We start from the raw sequence: 24307 nt of genomic DNA, 5'->3' as shown, positions 1-24307 counted from the left end.
TGGATCTTGACCTAGAGATGTCTTTGCGGTGCCTGGATCTTGACCTAGAGATGTCTTCGCTGTGCCTGGATCGGATGATGGATCCACTGCCAGACCTAGTACCATTTTCAATTTATTTTAATTACTTCCACATTGTATCACTGACATATTACAAGACCATGTCATAACACAAATACAAATGAACCATTACTGGAGGGCCAACAATAAGGACTTGGAACAACCAGAAGAAGTTGTTAATGATTTGGTGCCATTTGCCATTTCTTTACCTGCTGTGAGAGCCATTTCGAATGTCATCACTGGCAGCACTTCGTACTGTATGTCGGGATCCTGAAAAAATAAAATTAATTTAAAAAGTTTTTTTTTTCGCAAGGCCTGATAAAATAAACAATGGTTTAAAGTGTAAGCTATTCTCACTGGGCGTTGACAGGTTCTTGCGCTGAGGCGCTGTGCGTGCATGTTGAGGACCTAAAAACAAAAGATTATTCAGCGAAGCAAAATAATTAAGATGAAGCAAAAAGGTGAGCATTAGCTGTCCTCGAGGACCAACGCTCCACAAAGCCAGACAAGCCTTAAAAAACAATCTGTGTGTAAATCATTACCAAAGAGGACTGGACTGGTGGAGCAAGAAAAAAAAATAACTCAAAAAAGTGACCTCATAAGTACTTACTAGCTTTGTTCGGTTGGATAGTGTCCTGAACGGTAGGGATCTTCTGTGGAGGTGCTGGATAGTTCAGCAGCTGGACACCTATACAGGTGATTTAAAGAAAAACAAGCGTGCACATTTTAAATAAAAAGGCTTACTAAAAAGGTCATTACTGTTGAAAGTGGAATTAAAAATCTACAGAAAACCATTACCTCTGAGGCTCTCTTCTTCATCAGAAGAAGTTAATTCTGCAAAAAGGTTCACAAACATCGATGTTAAAAAAAGTTTTTAACTCAATTATTGTCAGCAGATTACAAATGTATAAATCACTTGAGAATGACAAACATACCGCTTACAAAACCCTCCGGAGCTGCTTTTTTAGTGCGACTCCTTTTTGATTTCGTCACCATGTCCTGGTCTTCCTCATCCTCCTCCACCTTACTAGTCAGGTTGTAATTCTCACACTCACGACGTTTAGCTAAAGTGAGAGAAAAAAAACATTTAAACAATATTTTGATTATGATATACATTTCATTTTAAATGTATCAAAACTTACCAGAAGTAATTTTTATCTTTATTAATGGGAATGTCATCCAGTCATCCTGAGGGTTAATTTTATCCCTCGTTGCTTGTTCGGTTTTTGTGGCACTCATCTTATTTGGCCTCCTAATTGTGTTCTTGTTCCTGTCAATCCAATTGACAGGAACTACACCCTCCTGCTCCCGTTCATCTTCCTTCCAAACAGCCCTTGCGTACATGACCTGGAAAGGATAGTATATAATGTACATGTTTCTTTTTGACAACTCCTGCAGCAGACATTCATATACAAAAGGAAACATAAGAGTTGGAGGTGGCAGGAATCAGCAATCACTAACGACTACATTAGAATGACAGGGGGAATAAAGCAAGCAAGTTGAGGTTGAGCAGGTTTCATTGGCAGAAGTATATTTTATTAAGAGGAGAGTAAGGGTGGGCATCTTGATACCAAGATAAGAATTGGTATCAAATCGATACTAACATGATGGAATTGTGCTTATGGTTTTAGTTTATCTGCTCTCTAATCATCCAGCAAATTACTCTCTGTACCGCTCTGTTGCTCACATGTTCACATGGGCACAGGCACTCTTCATCCCTCCCCTGCTGTACGGGAGAGCAGAGTCAACACATCGAGTGAGCAAGTGAGCAGCACTGAGCAGTCCATGATGGCAGAGAGAGAGAGAGAGAGAGAGAGAGAGAGAGAAGTGCTGTGTGAACTGTATTCACTGCAGCGGATAAGGAAACCAACGTGTGATGTGTAAGGTAATAAGGCAATTATTTTATTGGGGACTGCATAGTATATGCAGACACTTGTTATTTACATCGTAAAGTGGGCTTTAAAAAGGTATAACCCACTATAAATAAAAGTTATAAATAAAGTTTATTTTAAAAAATAAACTTTGTTTATACCCAACTTTATAACCCACGAGAAAGTTGCAGAAAACAAACAGATGGGAAAAGGTGATTGGTTGTGATGACTCCCTGCTGAGATCAAACCAAAAGAAGAAGAATATCCAACTTTTATTTATGTTTCAGACGATGGTGAAGGGGTATGAGGACAAAACCACCAGTTTCTTGTGGAAGGCAGGCCACCTTGCGGAAAAGGTCCCCTTCCTGCAATAGTTGTTTTTTCATTCTGACCTGACCACTTCCCATACACACTATATTCAAAAGTCCAGAGCTACATGGCTGGTGAAACAAAGGTGAAGTGTGATGATGGTGCAGGATATCACAAACAAAGGTGCCATCAGCATTTTTCTGTCTGACAAAAGCAAATTTGTCATCTCTCAAGAGAAATCAACTGTCTCTCTCTTTAAAAGAAAGAAACACTTTTGGGTGCATTTTGCCCTCATTCACTTCTGAGTGTTGGATTTCTGCCAAACGCCTGGTGACTTGCTCAAGGGGACTACGCCCACTCCTCACGTGTTTTTTATTTGTTGCAGGTAGTTTTCAAATGGAAAACAGGAAATATCATTCAGGGAACAGTTGAAGTGTTTGACATCTTCATGGAGATGGGTTAGTCCATGTACATTGTATACAGGAAAGGTTTTACCATACAGGTCAGGACAGAGCATGACAAAATATTTGATTAGTCCTTCAGCATATTGGAGATAAGCCTTTCGAATTCTCTCATCTGACTCCAGCATTATTGACATGGCTACTGTCAGGGACAAGAAATGTTTGTATCTCACAGGGGATAACAGGTTTTAAAACCACAGGTCCAGTGTACAACAAAAACTGCCGTAGTTCAGTGGCTTTCCACCTATCCACTAAATCATCACTCCTTAAATGTCACTAGAAACAGATGGACTAAGTTTTACAAATAAATCACTCCTTAATTTTTTTTTTCCTTTATCCTCTTTACTGGATTAACAGAAATAGCTTCAAGAGAAAATAGCAACAGTTGGTTTATGAATGAAGCCGTGTAAATTTATCATCATAAAAAGAGTAACTGTGCACCGTTACTCTTTTATGATTATAATTTATGATTGTAAATTTTATGGTTATAAAAATTATGATTCACTAAGGCACACCTGCACCTGTCTTGAATGTCTATACAACCTCCAAGTCCGACGTTCAAACATTCGACTTTATATCGACGTACAAGTGAGGTCATGATTAAACGTCCAGAGTGGACCTTGTTTGCACATCCTGGAGACGTCCAGAATTGGTCTAGACCGACGGACTCAATATAAACGTGATCTGCACATCCATTCGACGTCTAATGTTTAGTGGGTAGTCTCTCCAGTGGGTCTTGGGTTTTCCCAAGGGTCTCCTCCCAGCCGGACATGCCCAAAGCACCTCTCTAGGGAGGGAAATGGAAGCATCCTTACATTTACAGGCCGTAAGGTTTTACCCATAACAGCAGTGTCACATATAGGTGGACACATGTAGGTATTTAGTATTCAACCTAAATTTCATACCTATGTCTAACTTCTAAACCAGTTTAGAAGTTAACTTCTAAACTGGTTTAGGAGTTAGACGACCTAATTCAAACACCTTGATGATGCCCTCATAGGTAAACATACTCATGTTAAGGCATACTCATCTGGACCTTAGTTAAAACAATGTAATTATAATCTCAGTATGGGCTGCAGTATGACTTTTACTTATGAGAGAAAAATCTAAATTATAACTATTATTTATAATAAAAACTGAACAGATTTGTTCCATACTCTGCTGGATCCATGGAAATGCTGGTGAAAAGTTTCCCCTGCCTCTGCTGGCTTGGACTTCTAACTACATTATCAAGGGTAATAATAATTTAGACGATTGCCACAACAGTTTGGTGTAACTGTGAACATAAATTTACACAAAAGTTTATGAATAATAAAAGTAATGATTGATGTATTTCAAACAGTAGGAATGTGTAACAAAATTTAATTTGCTTCATCCTTCCTTTTTTTTTTTTTTTTTCTGCCTCAACATGTTCCCTCTTTCACTGCACTTACTCCATTGACTTTTGGTCCTTAGGGCTATTTTTGATAGAAAAAAGAAAAGAAAAAAGATTTACACACGTCTGTTTTCTGTTTAAAAAAAAAAAAAAGAAAGAGAAAGAGACTTAAGCCACATTACGAGGTAAGAAGGGCTTTCAGGAATCTAAATCCCACACACAATATATATTTTCCCCAGGTCCATAACTTATCTAACTTTTTCTTGTTTATTTTATTTTATTTTATTTACACATTTTCTATTTTTTGCCTTTATTTGTTATCTTGTCATTTTGAGCCATCAAAAAGTACCTGCTTCGGTTTAGGAACCCATCACAGCTTGCATTTTAAGGCCCACATAACTAATTTTCTGCATACTTTATATATCAATTTTCTTTAAAACAAAAAAAAGGTATTTTTATAAATTAATTGCTTTGGTATGTATGATTAAGAAAACCTGCAGAGGTTGTTTTCAACCAGATACAAACATAATATTTTGTTTCTGACTATTTTATGATTCACAAAAACATGTCTGGAATGCAGTAAAATGCTTGAAATGCAAAGTTGCTGAACATTTTAAAGTTCTACAGATTGTCCTTCTCTCATGCGTGAACCTCTTAGTTTGTCTTAAAAAGGGTGTCTGTGAATTCTTGTGTTCCGTGTTAGATCCAGTGAAGAAAATAAGTTCAACATGGCCACAATCGTCAGACATTACAACACATTTCACAAAAACAAAGTAGTTTAAAGATTTTTTTTTATACATATGTATTAAATGGAAGTAACTTCAAACTGTGCTAAAACAGCCAGATCCAGTTATTAGCTTTTTATTTGACTCCAACAAGCAGCTTGAATCATTTCCCCCTTCGAGCACTGTGCTATAAACCCCTGAGTGGTTTCTTTTCATGTTTTCTTTACAAGTTTCCATTCTAATCCTCAGTGTTTTCTGAACCAGCCAGTGGCTGTCAGTGGTTCTACATTTAGAGAACCCGAGGGCACCTTCGCAAGCAGAAAGCTTAGATTTGACAACAAACACCAAAGAAGGTGTGAAGTGAAGTGATCTGGTTGTAATTCATCCGTTAGTCTTCACTGATTCAATTCACTTCAATGCAGTTTATTTATATAGCACAAAGTCACAACAGAAGTCATCTTAGGGCACTGAACAGACACATCCATATATAAAAATAATAAATCAACACTATTTATCTGAGGAGCAGATTGCTTTGAATATAACTCTATTGCAGAACTCTTATCTTGAGCAAGCATGAAGGCGACAGTGGAAAGGAAAAACTCCCTCATGCGGAAGAAACGTTTAGCAGAACCAGGCTCAGGACAAGAGGCCATCTGCTTCGACCGGCTGGGTTTGAGAGGAACAGGAAGGAGGAACAGATACACAATGGCAGGTCGAGAATCACATGTTAAGTTACAAATAATATCAAAAGACAACTATTCAATTGTAACAATTTATTTAAGGAAATCAGGTAAATCTGTCCCCCAGTAGTCTAAGCTTAAGGCAGCATAACAAGCCAACCCTAACTATAGGATTTATCAAAAAGGAAAGTCTTAACCCCAGTCTTAAAACTGGACATCGTGTCAGCCTTACAGACAGAAACTGAAAGTTGGTTCCACAAGAGAGGAGCATGATAACTGAAACAATTTCCTCCAGTTCTTCTTTAGGAAACTCTAGGAACCGCAAGTAAGCCTGCAGTCTGAGAGCGAAGTGCTTTGTTAGGGAAATTTGGAACAACAAGGTCTCGAATATAAGATGGAGCTAGGTTGTTGAGAGCTTTGTAGGTTAGATTTCACATTTGAAGATGGCTATCGTTGTTGGAAATCTATCAACATGAATGAAATATAGTTGTAATTGTTTTTCTATAAGAGGAGTGTACAGTGAAACTCGTTTATGATTCACAATTTGTTATAAAAAATGTGCTCATTATGCATGTTACCTGCCAAGTAAGAGGGGAAATGGATCACCAACACATTTTGTCGTGATCTTCTTTTGAGCGATTTGCATCACATTCAGTGACATCACTACTATCCTCTCCCTTTACCTGCAGGTTTTCGAGAGAGTGCCTTTGCTTATGCCATTGCAGCAGCCGGTGTGGTGCACGCGGTGGCCAACGCTTGCTCCATGGGTAAACTGAAATCGTGTGGCTGCGATGCGAAACGGCGCGGGGACGAGGAGGCATTTCGCATCAAGCTTCACCGCTTGCAACTGGAGGCCATCCACAGGGGGAAGGGGATGGTTCATGGTGTGATGGAGCATTTCCCTGCCGACATGCCTGGACTACCCCAGGACTCTTGGGAGTGGGGTGGCTGCAGCCCCGATGTGGAATTCGGGGAAAAGTTCTCACGAGATTTCCTGGATGCTCGTGAAACCTACAGGGACATCCATGCTAGAATGAGGTTGCATAATAATAAAGTTGGGAGGCAGGTGAGTGTTTCACAAAAATATCTTTAGTATTATAACACGTATAATCAAATAAAATATGCTACTATTGTTTTACTGGAGTGTGTTTGTCTAATCACAATGGATGGAGTGAGTTACTGCAGTTTTTTGTTTAATTGTCACCGTTCTGGGTTTTTGAAACTACCGGTTTTAGAGGCCAGTAGTTAATGGTTAAACCCAGCTTCACAGAAGATTAGATTGCCTTTCCAGTCTGAAACATTAAAAGGGTATTTAATTTATATGTCATAATAGGAGATCAACAATGTTCACTTGGTAAAAAAACATTCAAGAATTGAAGGAATGAAGGAAGGTGGCATTACTGAAGATGTCTCTTGAAGCTCAAAAAACTTTTATTTCACCATTCTCCATTTTTCTACTTTGCCATCTCGTTGTGATTGCTTGGGTTAGGAACAAAAACTGTATGAAATGGATTAGACACTAGAAAAATGACAGACAACAGAATCAAGCCTGGAATATAATGACTGTGTGATAGTATGTAACCCATCATACGCCGTTAGAAATTTAAATATACAGGATTTGGTTGTGTTGAATGATAAAATAATTAGGCAAGTGTGAAGAAGTTTTAGACACTACATCTAAACAAAAAATGTGATCTCAAAGATACTTTTTTTCCCCCTTTTTTGACCAAGTATTTCATTATTACTGATGTAATGTCAGTGCCCACCCATGTTTACTCGCATGTCAACAGAACTAATTAGAGTGTGTGTCACAGCTTAGCGTAAATAAGTACTTCTACTGGCTAGCCAGCTGTTATTGCATTCAGCTGACGACCTCCACATTTGTGTTTTGTCTGCACAATCAAGGGAACCAGAAGTAAACTGATAAACAGATACTGTCCAGAGTTACTCGAGAGGAAACGGGGAACAATGAGCAATTTATGGGTGCTTTCTGTTTCTATACCAACGCACTGCTGGACGGTGCCAGGGCTTATCACTGTCAATTAAATCTTCTGCATTTTCCAAGGCTGAATCTTTTTTTTTAAGAAGACAGTAAATTAATCTTAGAAGGATGTTTTTCTTTCTTTCTTTCTTTTCTTTAATTTTGTATACTGGTGGGAAAACCTGCTTTGTAAGAAAGGCAGGTATTCAAAGAAAAGAGGCACAAACTACTGCTTAGTATTTTATCAAAAGTTCGGTTGATACAAAGCTTATTTAAAAAAATATAGTACATTCAATTTGATCTGTTTTTGATGTAAAAAATTATTTTCTTAAATTGGGTCACAAATGTAAAAAAATAATAATAGACGATTAATCAGACGATCAACAACGAAAAGACAGTCCCGTCCAACTGTAATTTTGCAGCTCTCTTCTAATAGAACATAACAATACATTACAAAATATACACTCAAGCATTTTCAACCAGTGTGACATATTCTGTTCTGTTACTGCACTTGCATTTTTTTTTCTTACCTTGTGCATTTCAGCAAAAAGATTAACTGATGTTGAATTGTACTGCAAGTGGACAAATGCACAGACTCAGAAAACTGATTAGCATGAATTAGTGAAATATTAACCGTTACAGGATCTCTTAATTAGATTATGAGCCCCCTTCACACAATAGTTCTGCACCATATCCAATAAGACAAACCCCGCTCCAAGTCATCATTGATTTTTTTTATTTTTCAGTTGTTCTCTTATGAATCAATATTAAAACTTTTTTTTTTTTTTAACAAAACAACTTATTTGTTCATTAAACCTTTATTTAGACAGGTAAATCCCGTTGAGCCTCGAGGACTCATTTACAAGAGAGACCTGATTTCAACAAAGAATTATGACAACAATGGACAACAGCTACAACAATAAACAGTTATAAAAAGTCATACAGGTTTTTTTTGTTTTTTTTTTATAAACAAATAGGATAGCTAAAAAAAAAGAAAGAAAAGTAACGAAAAACAGCTAGATTCTAAGCGAATGTAGAAAACGAAAAACAGGAACATGTCTGCATTGGTCCCTGCCAGGAGTCCAACAGATTCTTAAAGCCACTTAGAGAGGTCAAGGTCGAAAGCTTCAGATCTTTTTGTAAGATATTCCAGGAAACAAGAGCAGAGTAGGAGAAGGCCCTTTTGTCAAGTTCAGTCCTCACTGAGGGAACACTGCGGGTAATAATGTCCTGAGAGCGCACGCTGTAGCTGCACTCAAGCAGAGACATGTAATGTAGGAGGAGATGTATGAAGGCAGCAGACCAAAAAGTGATTCAAAAATGAAAATGTACCAGTGAGAGAGTCTGCGTGAAGTTAATGATGTCCAGTTAACCAGTGAATACAGGGTGCAGTGGTGGGCATGATAATCACAGACAGTTATGAATCTTAGTGCACCATGATAGACAGCATCCAACATCTGCAGGGTTCTTGTAGGAGCGTTCATGTAAATAATGTCACCGTAATCAATGGAGGGAAAGAAGGTCACAGTTACAAGGCGTTTCCTAGCATTCAGAGTTAGACAGGATCTGTTTCTGAAAAAAAAAAAAAAAAAACAGTTTAGCTTTCAGTTTCTTTACCAAGTTTTCCACACGAAGCTTAAAAGAGAGATGCGAGTCGACCAAGATACCCAAATATTTATAGGAATCAACAAACTCAATCGGGACACCATTTTTTAATGTCTATATTCTGATTTACCTCATTTTGTATATTGCTTTGTGTGTTACCTGTTGTTTTGTCTGTACAGCACTTTGGTTGGCCTTGTCGCTGTTTTAAGTGCTATATAAATAAAGTGGTATGGTATGGTATTTGAGAATGAAATCAGAGGAAGAACTGCCGGGACCAACTTCCTATTTGAAAAAAAAGCATCCCTTTGGTTTTGTCAGCATTTAGGACAAGTTTGAGGTGGAACAAATCTGTCTGGATGATGTTAAATGCAGATTTCAAAAGCTGGAAAGCCTTATCAACTGTTTTAGCTCGACAATAAACAACTGTGTCATCAGCATAGAAATGTATGTATGCATCAGGGATGTTTTTACCTACGTTACGTATTTAGATTGTAAAGAGGGTGGGTCCTAAGACTGAGCCTTGTGGAACACCATTGTTGACTGTTAAATAACTGGAGGAAGTACCATTATGTTGTACACATTGCCTCTGATCTCAGAGATAGAGAACCAACCAATGGTGTGTTCTGAGAAACCGATTTCTGAGAGTTTATGACGCAAGATGTTATGATCCACAGTGCAAAAGCTTTAGACAGGTCTAAGAAAAGTGCCGCACAATAATCCTTAGCATCTAGTGCTACAACAACGTCATTAAGAACCTTCAGTGAAGCAGTGGTTGTGCTGTGTTGTTTCCTGAAACCAGATTGAAGGTGAGGTAAGATGTTAAATGAGTCCAGGTAATTTTTGATTTGAGGGTTTATCAGTTTTTCTAGAACCTTGGCTAAAATGCAGAGTTTAGAGATTGGTTGATAGTTGTTCAGTGACGTGGGGTCACCTCCCTTCAGCAAAGGAAGAACAAAGGCTGATTCCAAGCATCTGGAATGGAGTTTTGGCTTATGGCGAAATTGAAGATGTGGGTCACAGGGATTGTGATGATATGAGCAGCCAGCTTTAAGAAAAAAGGTGGAAGTTCATCTGGACCTGCAGATTTTTTAGGATCAAGATCTTTTAACAGTTTATTTACTTCACTGACTGAGAACTGAGAAAAAGAAAAGGTGTGATTAGCTGAGGATTGACTTGTAGGAGGGATTTGATTTGTAGAAGTTTGGTTCTTAAGTGAAGCGGCTGGTTTTCCATTAGTAACTGTGTCAAATAAAGAACTAGAAGCATGAAAATGTTTGTTGAAACAGTTCAGGATCTCGTGCTTATTTGACACAGGAACATAGTTAACAAGAAGTTGTGATGGAAGGTCAGATGATTGGGGGCTGCCTGAGAGAGATTTAATGGTTTTCCAGAATCTGTTAGGGTCATTTAGATTTTTGGAGGTCTGAGATAAAAACTAGTTACGTTTTGCGGCTTTGATAGCAGTTGTGCGTTTATTCCTCATCTGTAGAAAACTCAACCAATCAGTGTCTGAGTCAAATTTTCTCGCTGCAGCCCAAAGATGATCTCTCCTGTGTAGGAGGTCAGCTAGCTCTGGCATAAACCAGGGGCTGTCTCGTCCCTTTATTCTGAACTGACGAAAAGGAGCATGTTTGTTCACAAAATAAATGAAACTATTATGAAAATAGTTCCATGTCATTTAACACAAGGCATTAAGATGAGCAAAGTACAGTCTCAGTCTCGGCTTGGAAATGTTTGATGAAGAGGCTGATTGTTCTGAAATATGATCAAACAAGAAAAAAATCAATGTTTATTTCAGAAATGCAACTTTGCAAATATGTCTACATTCCAGCAAACATATCCACCAACCAAGCAAAATGTTAGCTCAGAATAAACAGTCACGTAAAAAGACTACCTCACCACTCACTGGGCCTAAATAACTCTGAGAGGTTCAGACTCTAATTAGAACTGATGGCCTTCGATGACCTTGGTAAAATGTCAAGACAAAGCTATTTGCAACTGACCTAACTGATACTGTAGATCTGATAATTGATAATATCTCTAAACTTTTAGCCCAAATGCAAATAAGACAATCTCTATTATCTTGTCAAAATTAGCTAATGAGCTTAATAGAATAAGCTCAATTAAGTAAATTGTCAACACAATTCCACATTGGCTACTAGGAGCTCAATCCATAGCATGTTACGACAGACCACAGGCCAAGCATGACCAGTGAGTGTAATGTATAGATGAACTCTGTGGTCCAGAACTATGAGAGAGGGAAACCTCAATGAGTATAGGAGAAACAAAGAAGTGATATTGAATAATGATCAGAGAAAGGAAGTAAAACAGAAAAACAAATGAGCCATTTGAGAGCTCTTACAGTAAAAACCCACATCGGATGACTTCACATGTAAAGCACAATAAAGCCCTATTAAGCCTAAAAAAAAAAAAACACCACACACACACGTATTTGTGCACACATGGCCAATTGTATCAAAGAGAAAACACTGACAAGTGGGGCTTCAACGCAACGCCTACCCATCTCTTGTGCATTTCCTCCCACCAACCCACCATCAGCATCACTTCATCTCCCTCCACCCTACTCTTTCCCCTGTCCCACTCGCCCCCTTCAGAGGTAGTCTTTAAGCATAGGAATGTGGTGGTTTTTACGCGGGGTGTGCATGTTGCCTCATGCCCACCCCAGGGTTCTCACGACGTCCCGTCTTGTTTTTAGCCCTAATTAGTGACTGCTGGCAGTTTGGAAACAGATGTTTAAAACCCTGCAAAAGATTTTAGACTTCAAACAGCGGGGCGGAAAGTAGAAAGAGATTCGCCCTTCCTTCCCTCCCCTCTCATGCTCTACCTCCTCTAACTTCTTTCTAGCAGGACGTGGAGTAAAATTATAGAAAATACAGATTATTTACTTGTTTAAACAACTTTCTATTTGTGTAAAGCAAAGCATATACCCAATTATGAAGGCAAAGCCAGAAAAAAAAAAAAACACTTTTCAAAATTTTGTGATTTTTAGTTACCAAAGTAAAACATTCAGACATCGCTCTGAATTCCACATAAATGTTTTGGCAAAAATGCACATTTCAGCCATTCAGTGTTCAAATAGCTACAACCACCACTGTTCAGTAGCTATAACTAAAACAACTGACTATAAATTTCTTGATTACTTTCTCCCCTCTCTAAGTAATCTCATCCATCGTTTATAGAGCACACTTCAGAACAAATGCTTGGCAGGCGTCCTTGTGTTCATGTTGCAGAGCTACAAGCCAGATTAAGGTTCTGTTGAATCCTGTCGATTCATTAGGCAGGTGGTGACAGTGCTGACTTCACAACCGTCTGCTGTGTTACTGGCAAGCATCTTATGGTAATTACAATTTACCATCAGGGCCTGACTTCGGGGAAGTAAAAAAAGAGATTGGCTGCAGCTTTTCAAGAGGGCAGCTGTCCATAACTGCCCCTTTTATCTCATATTTGTTCCTGCATTTTGCTTCTTAACAGTGGGAAAAACACTGGTAATAGTTTCACATTTTAAAGATTTGACTTAGCCATATCAAGGTTCAAGGTATTTTACTGTCATTCACAACACATGTGGTGCATGAGGTGGAACAAAATTGTGTACTCAAGGTCCCAGTTACACCCAAAAATGGCAAAAAATAAGGTATATAAAGAAACAGTATATACAGATCTAAGATATACATGAAGATATGCTAAACAATATTCTTAAAGATCTAAGGTATATGCTAAACACTAATAATGTATTTTCCAAGGTCAGTTGACTGTCTCCAAAACTTGTAATTTTCAAAGATACAACTAGTGATTACTTAGTTTCATTAAAACCCACCCTGGTTTATGAGACTTTTTTATGCTAACAGACTGACAACCTGCACAATAACTTAGCGCTCAAAATATGTGTTGATCAGTCTCAACTACACCAAACTTTCAGCTGAAATCTGTAAAACTGACAGTTTTAGCCATTTTTGTATTTTTTGTTTCAATATCAGATGACTGCGGCAGCCATCTTAAACTGGATTGACTCCTAATGGTTATCCAGTCATCCAAGTTTTATTAACAACTGTCCAGCGGTTCATGAGACAATTTGTTAACAGACCATCACTGAAGCACAAATGATCACAAACGCACAGACACGAGCAAAACATTATCGCTCACTTTAGCCTTTCAGCGATGGACAATAATGAGAATACTACATGTGCAAAAATAATAAAAAGAAAACTTTATGACGCACACCCTAAAATACGTTGTGCGATTAAAATGTTAAAACAGGTTTAGCTAGTTCTAATTAGAAAAATAAAGTGATGCAGGTGCTTTCAGGCAATTGAGGACTACATTTGCATATGTCAAGGCTTAACACTGCCTCAACCAGAGTGCTGAATGATTTGTTAGTAAGACATAATAAATTTGAGCAGCACCCCTTTGAGATCTGCCCAAACCAGCAATACTGGGACTCCCAGATCATTTTATGGCTGATTTAGCCCATGAGCAATGATAAACTGTTTCTAAGAGGCATTTCAGGTTAATTCACTGACTCAGAAACCCAACAAAAACTAAGTAATCAAAAAGAATCGGTGCTGCATTAGTCCTTTTCATCTCAGAAGCATGTTTCATACCATCAGTGGTGTGCGGGGCATTCCTGATACACAGAATTTATTCATAACACTCACTGTGCACTAATACATGTACGTTAAAACTCTTACACCTCTGCTTTACTCACACAGAGGCAGATCACTCGTCATAAAAGCTCCACAGGTGGAAGTGCTTATGTGGGTAATAACATTTTATTAGAGCCTCTAAATGAGAGCTGTGGACACTGTGTTCAATTAACAGTGAGTAAATGCTGTGCACATAGACACAAACGCACACCCGCTGTAATGCAGTAAAGCTGTGCACGGCAGATATGCATTTGAGCAGTAATTGCATGTCATTGTAGTTGCATGTGTATTCGTCTGCGCACGCTTAGTTCTTTTGAAGCAAGGCGTTTGATTTGTTTAAAGTTGATGTCTGGGTTTAATGTGTTGCTGTGGGATTTGTTTGTGTGCTTTGATTTTGCCTCGGCTTTTTGCTCGGCTTTAGGCTCCTTTAGTAGATTGTCTTTGAACTGATAGACAGACGGCAGCAAACAGACTCGTCGGCTGTTGATCTACGACAAGGGTCGATCGAGGGACATGCAGACGTTAGATTAGGGTTTCCCCAAATGTGGTTAGCTGTGATGACACGTCAAGTTGGAAAAAGATTAAAAACCAAACAAAACATAAAAATTACACTTGATTAAGGTAGTTACTAGTAAAGTTTAGTGATTTCTGGATATGATATTTCACAGCTTCTGTAATTCCACATGTTGAACATTGGTAATTTTCTTGTATGCAGCAAGTGATGCATATCATTTTCTATATTGCACTCTGCCAAAGGGAATACTGTTCTGGCTCATGGATGTGTGTGTTTGTTCCAAGGAGCCACAAACAAACTCAGTCCCACAATCTGGATTATTAAGCATGAACTTTGAGATTTTGAACCACTTTGGCTATGGCTGCCTGAGAGGAGTTGACGGGGGAGAGGGTGGGCCCTAGAAACCATCTTATCACCAGCAAACTGGTTGGTCCACTATGGGAGTATGCTGCTTGTGGGATTCAGTTTGTTTGTGGCTCCTCAGATTGATGGAGTCCTTTGGATGAAGGATGAAACGTCTCAACAAAAATAAATCATCCAGATGACCTGACTGAACTTTGTTGGATTTTTACCTGGATTATTGAGCATGGACTTTGATATTCAGTAAGTTTCATTGGTTATACTTTCACAACTGATTCACTTCTGGAGTTCAAGATGGCCACAGCTTTAGCCAACACAAAAGTGGCTATACCTCGGTGACATTTACAGATATTTAGCTAAATATTGGTGTGTTAGTAGCCCAGAGGCGTCTTCAATCCATTCTACCAGTGCTAACAAATCACATGAGGTCTCATCACAAAAAAAAACTCCTTTACAAGGTTTGACTAAAATGACTCTAAATAATCCTTTTTTCATTGAACCTTTATTTATACAGGTTAGTTCCCATTGAGCCTTGAGGACTCATTTACAAAAGAGACTTGTTTCAGACAGACAAAAGTACATTTTTATTCATTCATTCAACATGTATTTATACCGTCCTTACTCAGAAACGGATGATGTTGGTTTAAAATGCTGGTTTGAAAGGTGGCAAGGATATGCAATTTTTCAATGAATGCTGTGCATGTATTATTTTATTATTAAACTGGACTGCATATAAAGATAAAAAACATTGAACTGAATACAAAGCTCTCAATAACTTAGATCCATCTTATATTTGTGTTCCATGTTTTCCTAACAGAGCATTTTGCTCTCAGACTGCAGACTTAGTTATGGTTCCTAGAGTTTCCAAAAACAGAATGGGAGGAAGATCTTTCAGTTATCAGGCTCCTCTCTTGTGGAACCAACGTCCAGTTTCTGTCAGTGAGGCTGATACTTTGTCCAGTTTTAAGACTGAGCTTAAAACTTTCCTTTTTGATAAATCCTATAGTTAGGGTTGGCTTGTTATGCTGCTATAAGCTTAGACTACTGGAGGACAAATTTACCTCATTTCCTTTAATGAATTGTTAAAATTGAATCGTTTTCATTTGATACTATTTCTATCTTAATTTGTGATTCTCGACCTGCCATTGTGTATCTGTTCCTCTCAAACCCAGCTGGTCGAAGCAGATGGCCACTTGTCCTGAGCCTGGTTCTGCTAAAGGTTTCTTCCTCATGAGGGTTTTTACTTTCCACTGTTGACTTCATGTTGCTCAAGATAAGAGTCTGTGACAAAGTGAAGACTCAGGGCAGTCTGCTGGCTCCTCAGTCAAATAATGTTAGCATACTTTTTACGTATATGAATGTTTCTGTTCAGTGCCCTGATATGACTTCTGTTGTGACTTTGCTCTCTATATATATAATCTCAATTCAATTGAATTGATTGATGAAGTTTGCAGGTAAAGCAACAACAAAAAAAGATTATTAGTGAAAAACACATAGCACAAATAGTTGTTTTGCTTTTAAAATGAGTGGCAGAGACCAAAATGATAAGATAACATTAGTAAAAGTTGCAGCATGTGGTGTGTCACAGAAGTATGTAGCACATTCATATCTTTCACTGGTCATCACCAGCTGACTCATTACAGCTGAGTCAATACAGACAGAGTAAATCAAATCTCTAAATTTGGTCAAAGAAAATACAAAAAATTGACATAAAATACTGCTAAAAGAAGTGTGGTAACTTCACCTTTGACAAACTGCAAGCCTGGCTCACAAATTATGTGTTACGACATGGCTGCGACAAGCAAGTGCATGTAGGAATTGAACTGCCTCATTAACTTTGTATGTTCGGAAAAATAATCTTTGTAATTACGAAGTATTGTTGAAGAGACGTCCAAAAAAAAATCTCACTGAAAGATAGCTGCTTGTTAAAAAGAAAATCCTGATCACTTGCCATCATTCTGTCTTTGCTCAGTCAAAAAAAAGAAAGCACTAAAAAGTCCTCTTTATTCATGTTTTTAATCAAATATGTGAACTGATCCGTCTTAATGTTAAATTTCCTTCATTTTATCCTCCACATTTCACAGTAGCCTGCACATACTTCTCGTTCCACAGTCTGCCACCAACATGTTGTTTTTCATCTCTGTCTGGGGTTATTTTATAGGTGCCTCTGTCAACTCTGCAAGCCCATTAAAAGTCACCAGATGTTTGTTCTAACTTTGTTCAATAATTGACTTTTGTTTCGTATCTGTGTAGTGTATGAGGTTTAGAAACCATAGAGTACAAAACCAACTTTGCTTGTAGAACAAATGATTTGATTTATGTATGTATCTAGAAACAGAAAACAAACAGGATTTCCAAGATAATATTGAAAATACTCAAGGCCTGACATGTATGGAATCACATACAGTCAACATAAATTAACTTTGTACAGTGTCAAGGCACAATGTGGCCCCCAGAAGGGTTTCATTCATCTAGATATTAATTTTAGAACATATAAAATTATCCATCAAAGTTCAGTCAGGTCATCTGGATGGTTTATTTTTTTGTTGAGACGTTTCATCCTTCATCCAAAGGACTTCATCGGTCCATGGAGCCACAGCAAACTCAGTCTCACAAGCAACACACTCACATAGTGGACCAACCAGTTTGCTGGTGATAAGATGGTTTCTGGGGTCTGCCCTCTCTCCTGTCGACCCCTCTGAGGCAGCCATAGCCGAAGTGGTTCAAAACATCAAAGTTCATGATCAATAATCCAGGTAAAAAAATATCCAACAGTTTTCAGTCAGGTCATCTGGACAGTTTCTTGTTTTTGTTGATATGTTTCGTCCTTCATCCAAAGGTCTTCATCAGTCATTTTTGTCCTGCTTGTGGGACTAAGTTTCTTGTGGCTCCTGAATTCCTTTGGATCAAGGACGGAACATCTCAACAACAAAAAAAGAAACTGTCCAGATGACCTGACTGAACTTTGTTGATTTTTTTGTTGCCTGGATTATTGAGCATGAACTTTGATATTTTGATATTCTATTCTTAGTTTAGCATATTTCTTATTTCATATCTTACAACTTATACTGTTTTTCTTTACAATTTATACTTTTGTTGGATGTAACTGGGACCGTGTGTACACAATTTCGTTCTGCCACATGCACCACATGTGGTGCGAACAACAAATGAAGAAAATTGACTTTTGACTTTGATATTTAAAACTATATTGAATAAAAAATAATAATAATAAGTTATAGCAACATACAATAACATATCTATCTATCTATCTATCTATCTATCTATCTATCTATCTATCTATCTATCTATCTATCTATCTATCTATCTATCTATATATATATATATATATATATATATATATATATATATATATATCAAAGAGGACAGCTGTTCTAGTTTGTGTAATTTGCATTTTGTATAGTGTCAGGGCAGCAAGTACTAGATAATTCAAAGATTTTCCATCCTCCCTAAATCTACTGGCCAAGGAGAATGTTACAAAATACATTTATGTTAATGTGTTGTCTTTCTGTGGAAAAAAAATAAAAAATCAAAATCTTTTTCTGATCTCCAGTCAACTAGTTTGAGACTTTAAGTGGTCTCTACTGGAAATTATAGAGCCATAATGGTTTGATCTGAGGCTGAAAGAGTTTGATCTGTCAAGCGATTTTAGCCTTCATCTTTATTTCCCCTTGTCCTAAATCTTCTTAACTAATACTCTTTGTTAGATCACATGTTACACAGGTAGACCACTTCTGATAGATCAAGAACAAACGGCTTCCTTGCTTCCTGTCACCTGTTAATGGCCTGAGTTCTACCTGTTCGGCTTTCATCTACGTGCCAGAAAGTGTTTCCCAAACGCATGAAGCACATTTTACTCACAGTTCTTTTCTTTTGTTGAGGTTTTGGAGCTTCCAAATGTATTTTAAGCTCTGCCCAATCAGAGCGCAGGCTGTGCAACACATTAGCAGTGGCTTTAATGAACAAATACACTGAAAAGAATAAAAAAAGATCTAACAGATGTTGTTCCTTTGATGATGCTATGCAAGAAGTGTTCAAATTAAAGTCAAATGTGATTTTATTGTTACTTTACAAACAGGTTTTAGTGTTTTACAATTTGTATTTCATGCTCAGCTGGATAAGAAGTCATTAACTTAACAAACTTTGTCTTAAAGCAGCAATTAAAAATAACATTCAGTTGATTTTTGTTTTCTTTTGTTTATTTGCTATGGGTCATGTTTCACTGGAAACCAAGAGCAAAAATAACCTGCTCTGCACGTTACTGTATCCATTTCTTTTTTAGACAGGTTTATGGTCAACTGTCTCAGCTCTTCAACATATTTTTCGGTCATTTAAACACAATGAATCAGAAACTTGTTATACCTGCCTGCTCATGGCGACTAATGCATGACATGCAATATTCAACAAAGGAAAAATTGCATCACATTTATTAATGACAACAACCATTATTTATCCTGTCATTGCTGCCTGTCCCTTCATGTTGAAAGAGAGCTTCCTGACACCGTACTGACAGCTTACACGAGCACAAAGTGATTGAATTTCTATTGATTTTACTATGGACGGCAGCCTAAAATTACAAATTTGTTTCCTTGATGTATTATTAAAGGAGAACTGAATCTTCAGCTATGCGGCATAAATATTTATTTCTAAAAGTTTATTGTTTAGTACTTAAAAAAAAATAAAAATGCAAGTGAACTGCACGTTTTTGTGGATGCAATGACAGCTCCTGTTAGATTTGAATAGGAAATACATTTCTTGATGCTTGTTCATGAATGAAGATAGTATAGAGCAGGGGGTGGATCATAATCCAACTTTTTTTTTTACAAGAGGTTACACTTATATTAAAAAAAAAAAGTTTCAGTGCATCTGAAAGCTTTTATACATCAAAATACAATTAAAAAGAACAAGAATTTATGTTGTGCAGTTCTTTGAAGCCCCTATCTTACTGTGAAGGACCCATCAAACAGTAGCAATATGGATGCAATTATGACTCCTGGGTCAGTTTGTCTCTTTAGGGTTTAAGTGGGTTGGAGCGTTTCATGATTACAGACCTTACTGTGTGTTTAAAGCCAGAATGTTAGTGATTCTGGGGTTGCCTCTTTCTAAAAACTTAAACCAGACAGAAGCTGCACTCTGAACTCAGCACAAGTGCTGTTTGAACCGTTACAGTGTTGTTTACCATGAAATCTTACACGCTTTATTATCTCCTTACCACTGATCACAGCTCCTTTAAACTTTCTTTTCAACACTCTCTATAATAACAGAACTCTGTTCAAAATGTGAATTTATACTTCACTTTCTGTCATCTCAACAAGTTGAAATCAAAACATGCAATGATGTATATAGACTGAAAATATTTCACATTCTTTTATATATTATTCTAGCATACAAGCTAAGTAATTTAAGGATGTAAGAAGCAGCAGTATTTCCAACATTTAATCATCTCAAATGCCATAATTGCATGTTTAATGAGTGAAATTAAGCAGATGTCTAAATATAAATAAGGTCTGGTGCTTATTTACTGTATCTGTCTGAGAATCAGTTCCTTTCCCACAGTGCCGGTACACCCAGGTTTTACAGGTATGAAGTTGTCTTAAAAATTAAAGATTGGAAATGGTTTAGAACATCAAAGTTCATGCTCAATAATACAGGCAAAAAAAAAAAAAAAAATCCAATAAAAATTCAGTCAGGTAATCTGGGTGGTTTCTTTTTTGATTGAGACGTCGTCCTTCATCCAAAGGACTTCATTGGTCTGAGGAGTCACAACAAACTCAATTCCACCAGCAGCACACTCCCATAGTGGACCAACCAGTTTGCTGGTAATAAGATGGTTTCTGGGGCCCACCTTTTTCCCCAGCAACTCCTCTGAGGCAGCCATAGCTAAGGTGGTTCAAAACGTCTAAAAAAAAACAACAAAAAAAAACATCCAGATGACCTGAATGAACATTGTTGGATTTTTTTACCTGGATTATTGAGCATGAACTTTGATGTTTTGAACCACTTTGGCTAAGGCTGCCTCAGAGGAGTCGACAGGGGAGAGGGCAGACCCCAGAAACCATCTTATCACCAGCAAACTTGTTGGTCCACTATGTGAGTGTGCTGCTGGTGGAATTGAGTTTGTTGTAGCTCCTCAGACTGATGAAGTCCTTTGGATGAAGGACAAAATGTCTCAACAAAAAAAGAAACCAACCAGAGGACCTGACTGAACTTTGTTGGAAAATGGTTTTGGTTTAATCCATCTTCTCAATCTGTAGGTAAAAGAAATGTTGTTTGAAACTAAACAACCAAGGTATATTTTAGGAAGAGACAAGATTGGAACCTGGAAGTTGAAGCCACAGGAGGAACTCACCTCAATTTTTAAGTCCCGCCCTTCCAATGTAAACAAATGGAACCTTTTTGCGTTTTCTTTTTTAACATGCTGATTTTTGTTAAACTTGCATAGTTCTTTACTTTGCTGCTGTAGGTTCAAACATCCATTACTTTTAATATGATCATTTTTAATTAGACATTACATGCTGACACTTATCATATATGTCAGTGTCACAGCCTCAGTTCGTTAAGAGTGTGTGTATTCCTCATGAAATCAGGTCTATTTAAACATTTGAAATTTAGTGGTTAGGGTAACACTAGAAAATGGGACTCCGACTAAGTTAAACAACAAGGATAGACAAATTGAACAATAAAGGAATGCAAACAGGCAAGAAAAAAATACTTTACAAGATCAAGGTCTAGGTCAAGGTTTCTTTATTGTAATTTGCATCGTATGTGACGTATGTGGTAGAACACAATTGTGTACACAGGGTCCCAGTTACATGCAACAAAAGTATAAATTGTAAAAGAACAACAGTAATAAGATATAAGATATGAACTAAGAAATACGCTAAACTAAGAATATGCTAAGCACTAATAGTACAAAAACAATACGCCGAACAACAGCAGCATAATAGTGTCTTCTTTAAATTTAGTCTTCTGCTTCAGTATTTGGGACTTCCATCAGTTTGCTCTCCAGCCAGTTTATAATAAGTTTGACTCTTGTTTAATGGGAAATAATGCTACCTATACTATTGCTGTGGTTTGTGTGTTAACAGTTTTAAAGAACTGCTGGTATGTGTAATATGTCAGAGACGCTGTGCAGTTGAGGAGGAAAGTTTTCTCACACCAGAGCCATTGTTTCTAAACTGGCCAAGTATTTCTCAAATATATAATTTCACACACATCCTTTTGATGCACACACTTTGGCATGCAGTACATCAGACTGAGCATGGACTTTGGTGAATACATCAAACATATCACCATTTAGACACAAGTATGACATAAATACACACAAGCAGCACCCATACATTTTCATTGTCATATTGGTCCCTCTGGCCTTTTGTTTTGTTCTGTTAGTACATGTTCAGGATGACTTTAATGCCCAAGGTATGTGTATGCCTGCTGATAGGGGCGGCAGCAGTAGCATCTGTGAGTACTCTGGGTGGCCTGGTGTTCCTGTTGATAATTGGATCTTAAAGTTTGGGACTGGTACCGACTGATAAACACACACTAACACACACATACAGACACATTATAGAGGTAGACGTGGTTTTACGCCATGGAAGATTTGCCCGTTTGTATCTGTTTATGTCTGGGCACCAATGAAGGGATGGATTAGTTGTTCTTGCTAATGCTCTAAAACAGATTTTTTTAGTTTGTTTGTCCATGGACTTCATAGAAGAATCCAACTGTAAACAGAGTTCCTAAGTTACAGAACATTCTGCCAACTTTTATGAGCTACCTTTGCTTTCCATTTCCAGTGACATTTGGTTCTTGAGTTCCACTGCATGGGATTAAAGCATTAAAGAGAAAAAAATGTAAATATTATATGCCCTGATGGGTAATGTGCTGCTACATGTGGGTCACCCTCAGGGTCATTAGTTGATGCCAAAAAATGAAAAACGACACTGGTGTTTGTTTGGGTAATGCCTGCATCCATCATGTTATGTGATATCAGGACGTTTAACCACATACTTAGAGAAAGACCACCTGGATTTCTTAATGTGAAAGCAACATTTTTTTCAGTGGTGTTGTGTCATTTAATGTACTGTGGAATCTTGTTTGAAAGAACAAATAAAAAGCTAGTTGTTGGTTGTTTTTTTTTAACATACCATTATATGTATATAATACATTTATTCCTTTTCTTCTTTCTCTGCATCTCTATTCCATCACACTCCCATGCTTCTTCTTTTTTCTTGGGACGGCTGTGGCTGAGTGGTTAGAGCAGCCATCCCCCCAGTGCAAAAGCTGGGGTTTGATTCCGCCAGCAGTCACATGCTGAAGTGTCCCTGGGCAAGACATTGAAGCACCCATTGCCTCCGATGTGTGTCCCATAAGTGTATGAATGTGATCAAGCACTGATTAGTCTTTGTACAGACATAGTGGAGTGCTGTATGAATGCACAGATTGTACTGTAAAGTGCTTTGTGTGTCTTGATAAGATAGAAAAATGCTATGTAAGTGCAGTCCATTGACCTTTTTCTTTATTTTTCTTTGTCTCTTTTTATTGCAGGTTGTTGTCGACAACATGAGAAGGAAGTGCAAGTGCCATGGGACATCGGGGAGCTGCCAGCTAAAGACCTGCTGGCAGGTCACTCCAGAGTTTCGAGTGGTGGGATCAATTCTAAAGGAGCGCTTCCACATCGCCTCACTCATCAAGGCTCACAACCGGAACAATGGACAGCTGGACCACTCCAACCATAACAACCACAACCACCACAACCATCACCAACATCACAATCACAACCACCACTCGCATCGACGGCGGCCAAGCAGCAAAGAGCTGGTTTACTTTGAAAAGTCGCCAGATTTTTGCGAGCAGGACCTCAGTTCAGACTCATGGGGTACACAAGGTCGGATCTGCAACAAGACTAGCCCCGACATGGACAACTGTGAGAGTCTGTGCTGCGGGAGGGGCCACAATATTCTGCAGCAAACACGGAGCGAACGTTGCAACTGCAAATTTCACTGGTGCTGCTATGTGGTCTGCGAAGAGTGCAGGATAACAGAGTGGGTCAGTGTCTGCAAATGAAGAATAATAATAAAAAAAAGAGTTAGGAAAAAGAAAGGAAAGACATTGCTTTTTAACCCAAAGTGATTCGCTAATAAAGGGGAAATGACTGTAATACACACGCCCCAAACTTTTTGCGATGGACTGCAGTTTTGTCTTTGCAGAGCAGTTCAAAAAGAAAGCGTGAAGCAGTTGACCCTGCAAAAAGAAACATGTGTTGTCGGTAAAGTGTGAGCACATGCAGGATAAGACTGCCGCAACTCAGAAAAATGAGATGTGTATTGCAGTTACCTTGAGACTAAAGATCATAAATATATAAGATGGACATCTGAAAAAAAAAAAGAGTTCTGTTCACTTGCACACAGCTGCATCAGATTCAAGTTTGCAAAAAGAAAATCTAAATAGGCGCAGAGCTAACTGCTAATTACCTAATGAACCAACACTGACATACAGATAAATCTAGCCAGATATTTTTGTTGTCTCATATCCACAACATAAAGACACAAATGTAGATATCTTTGCAAGATTTCACAAACAAATAACAGACTGTGTTTGAGCACTTACAGGTTTTATATCTTGCTGAAAGAGTAAAGTATCAGAAAATATTTATTTCTAGAAGCTGCATCGTTGCACATTCAGTGTAGCAAG

General features: G+C 37.9%; 1 protein-coding gene across 1 annotated transcript in view; it reads left to right on the top strand.

The window, feature by feature from the left end:
* The window catches only part of wnt10a (wingless-type MMTV integration site family, member 10a), a 35555-nt gene extending 11566 nt beyond the window's left edge, over positions 1-23989 (top strand). The window contains exons 3-4 of the mRNA XM_037686869.1: positions 6168-6544; positions 23162-23989. Of these exons, the coding sequence (XP_037542797.1) occupies positions 6168-6544; positions 23162-23680 (896 nt within the window). The 3' untranslated portion in view covers positions 23681-23989. The remainder of the gene's footprint in view (positions 1-6167; positions 6545-23161) is intronic.
* Positions 23990-24307: the final 318 nt, after the last annotated feature.

This window comes from Nematolebias whitei, chromosome 13, assembly GCF_014905685.2.
Source record: "Nematolebias whitei isolate Nwh7 chromosome 13, NemWhi1, whole genome shotgun sequence".
In the NCBI taxonomy this organism is placed as follows: Eukaryota; Metazoa; Chordata; class Actinopteri; order Cyprinodontiformes; family Rivulidae; genus Nematolebias; species Nematolebias whitei.
The sequence above is the reverse complement of the archived record's forward strand: the minus strand, read 5'-3'. Positions and strand labels throughout refer to the sequence as shown.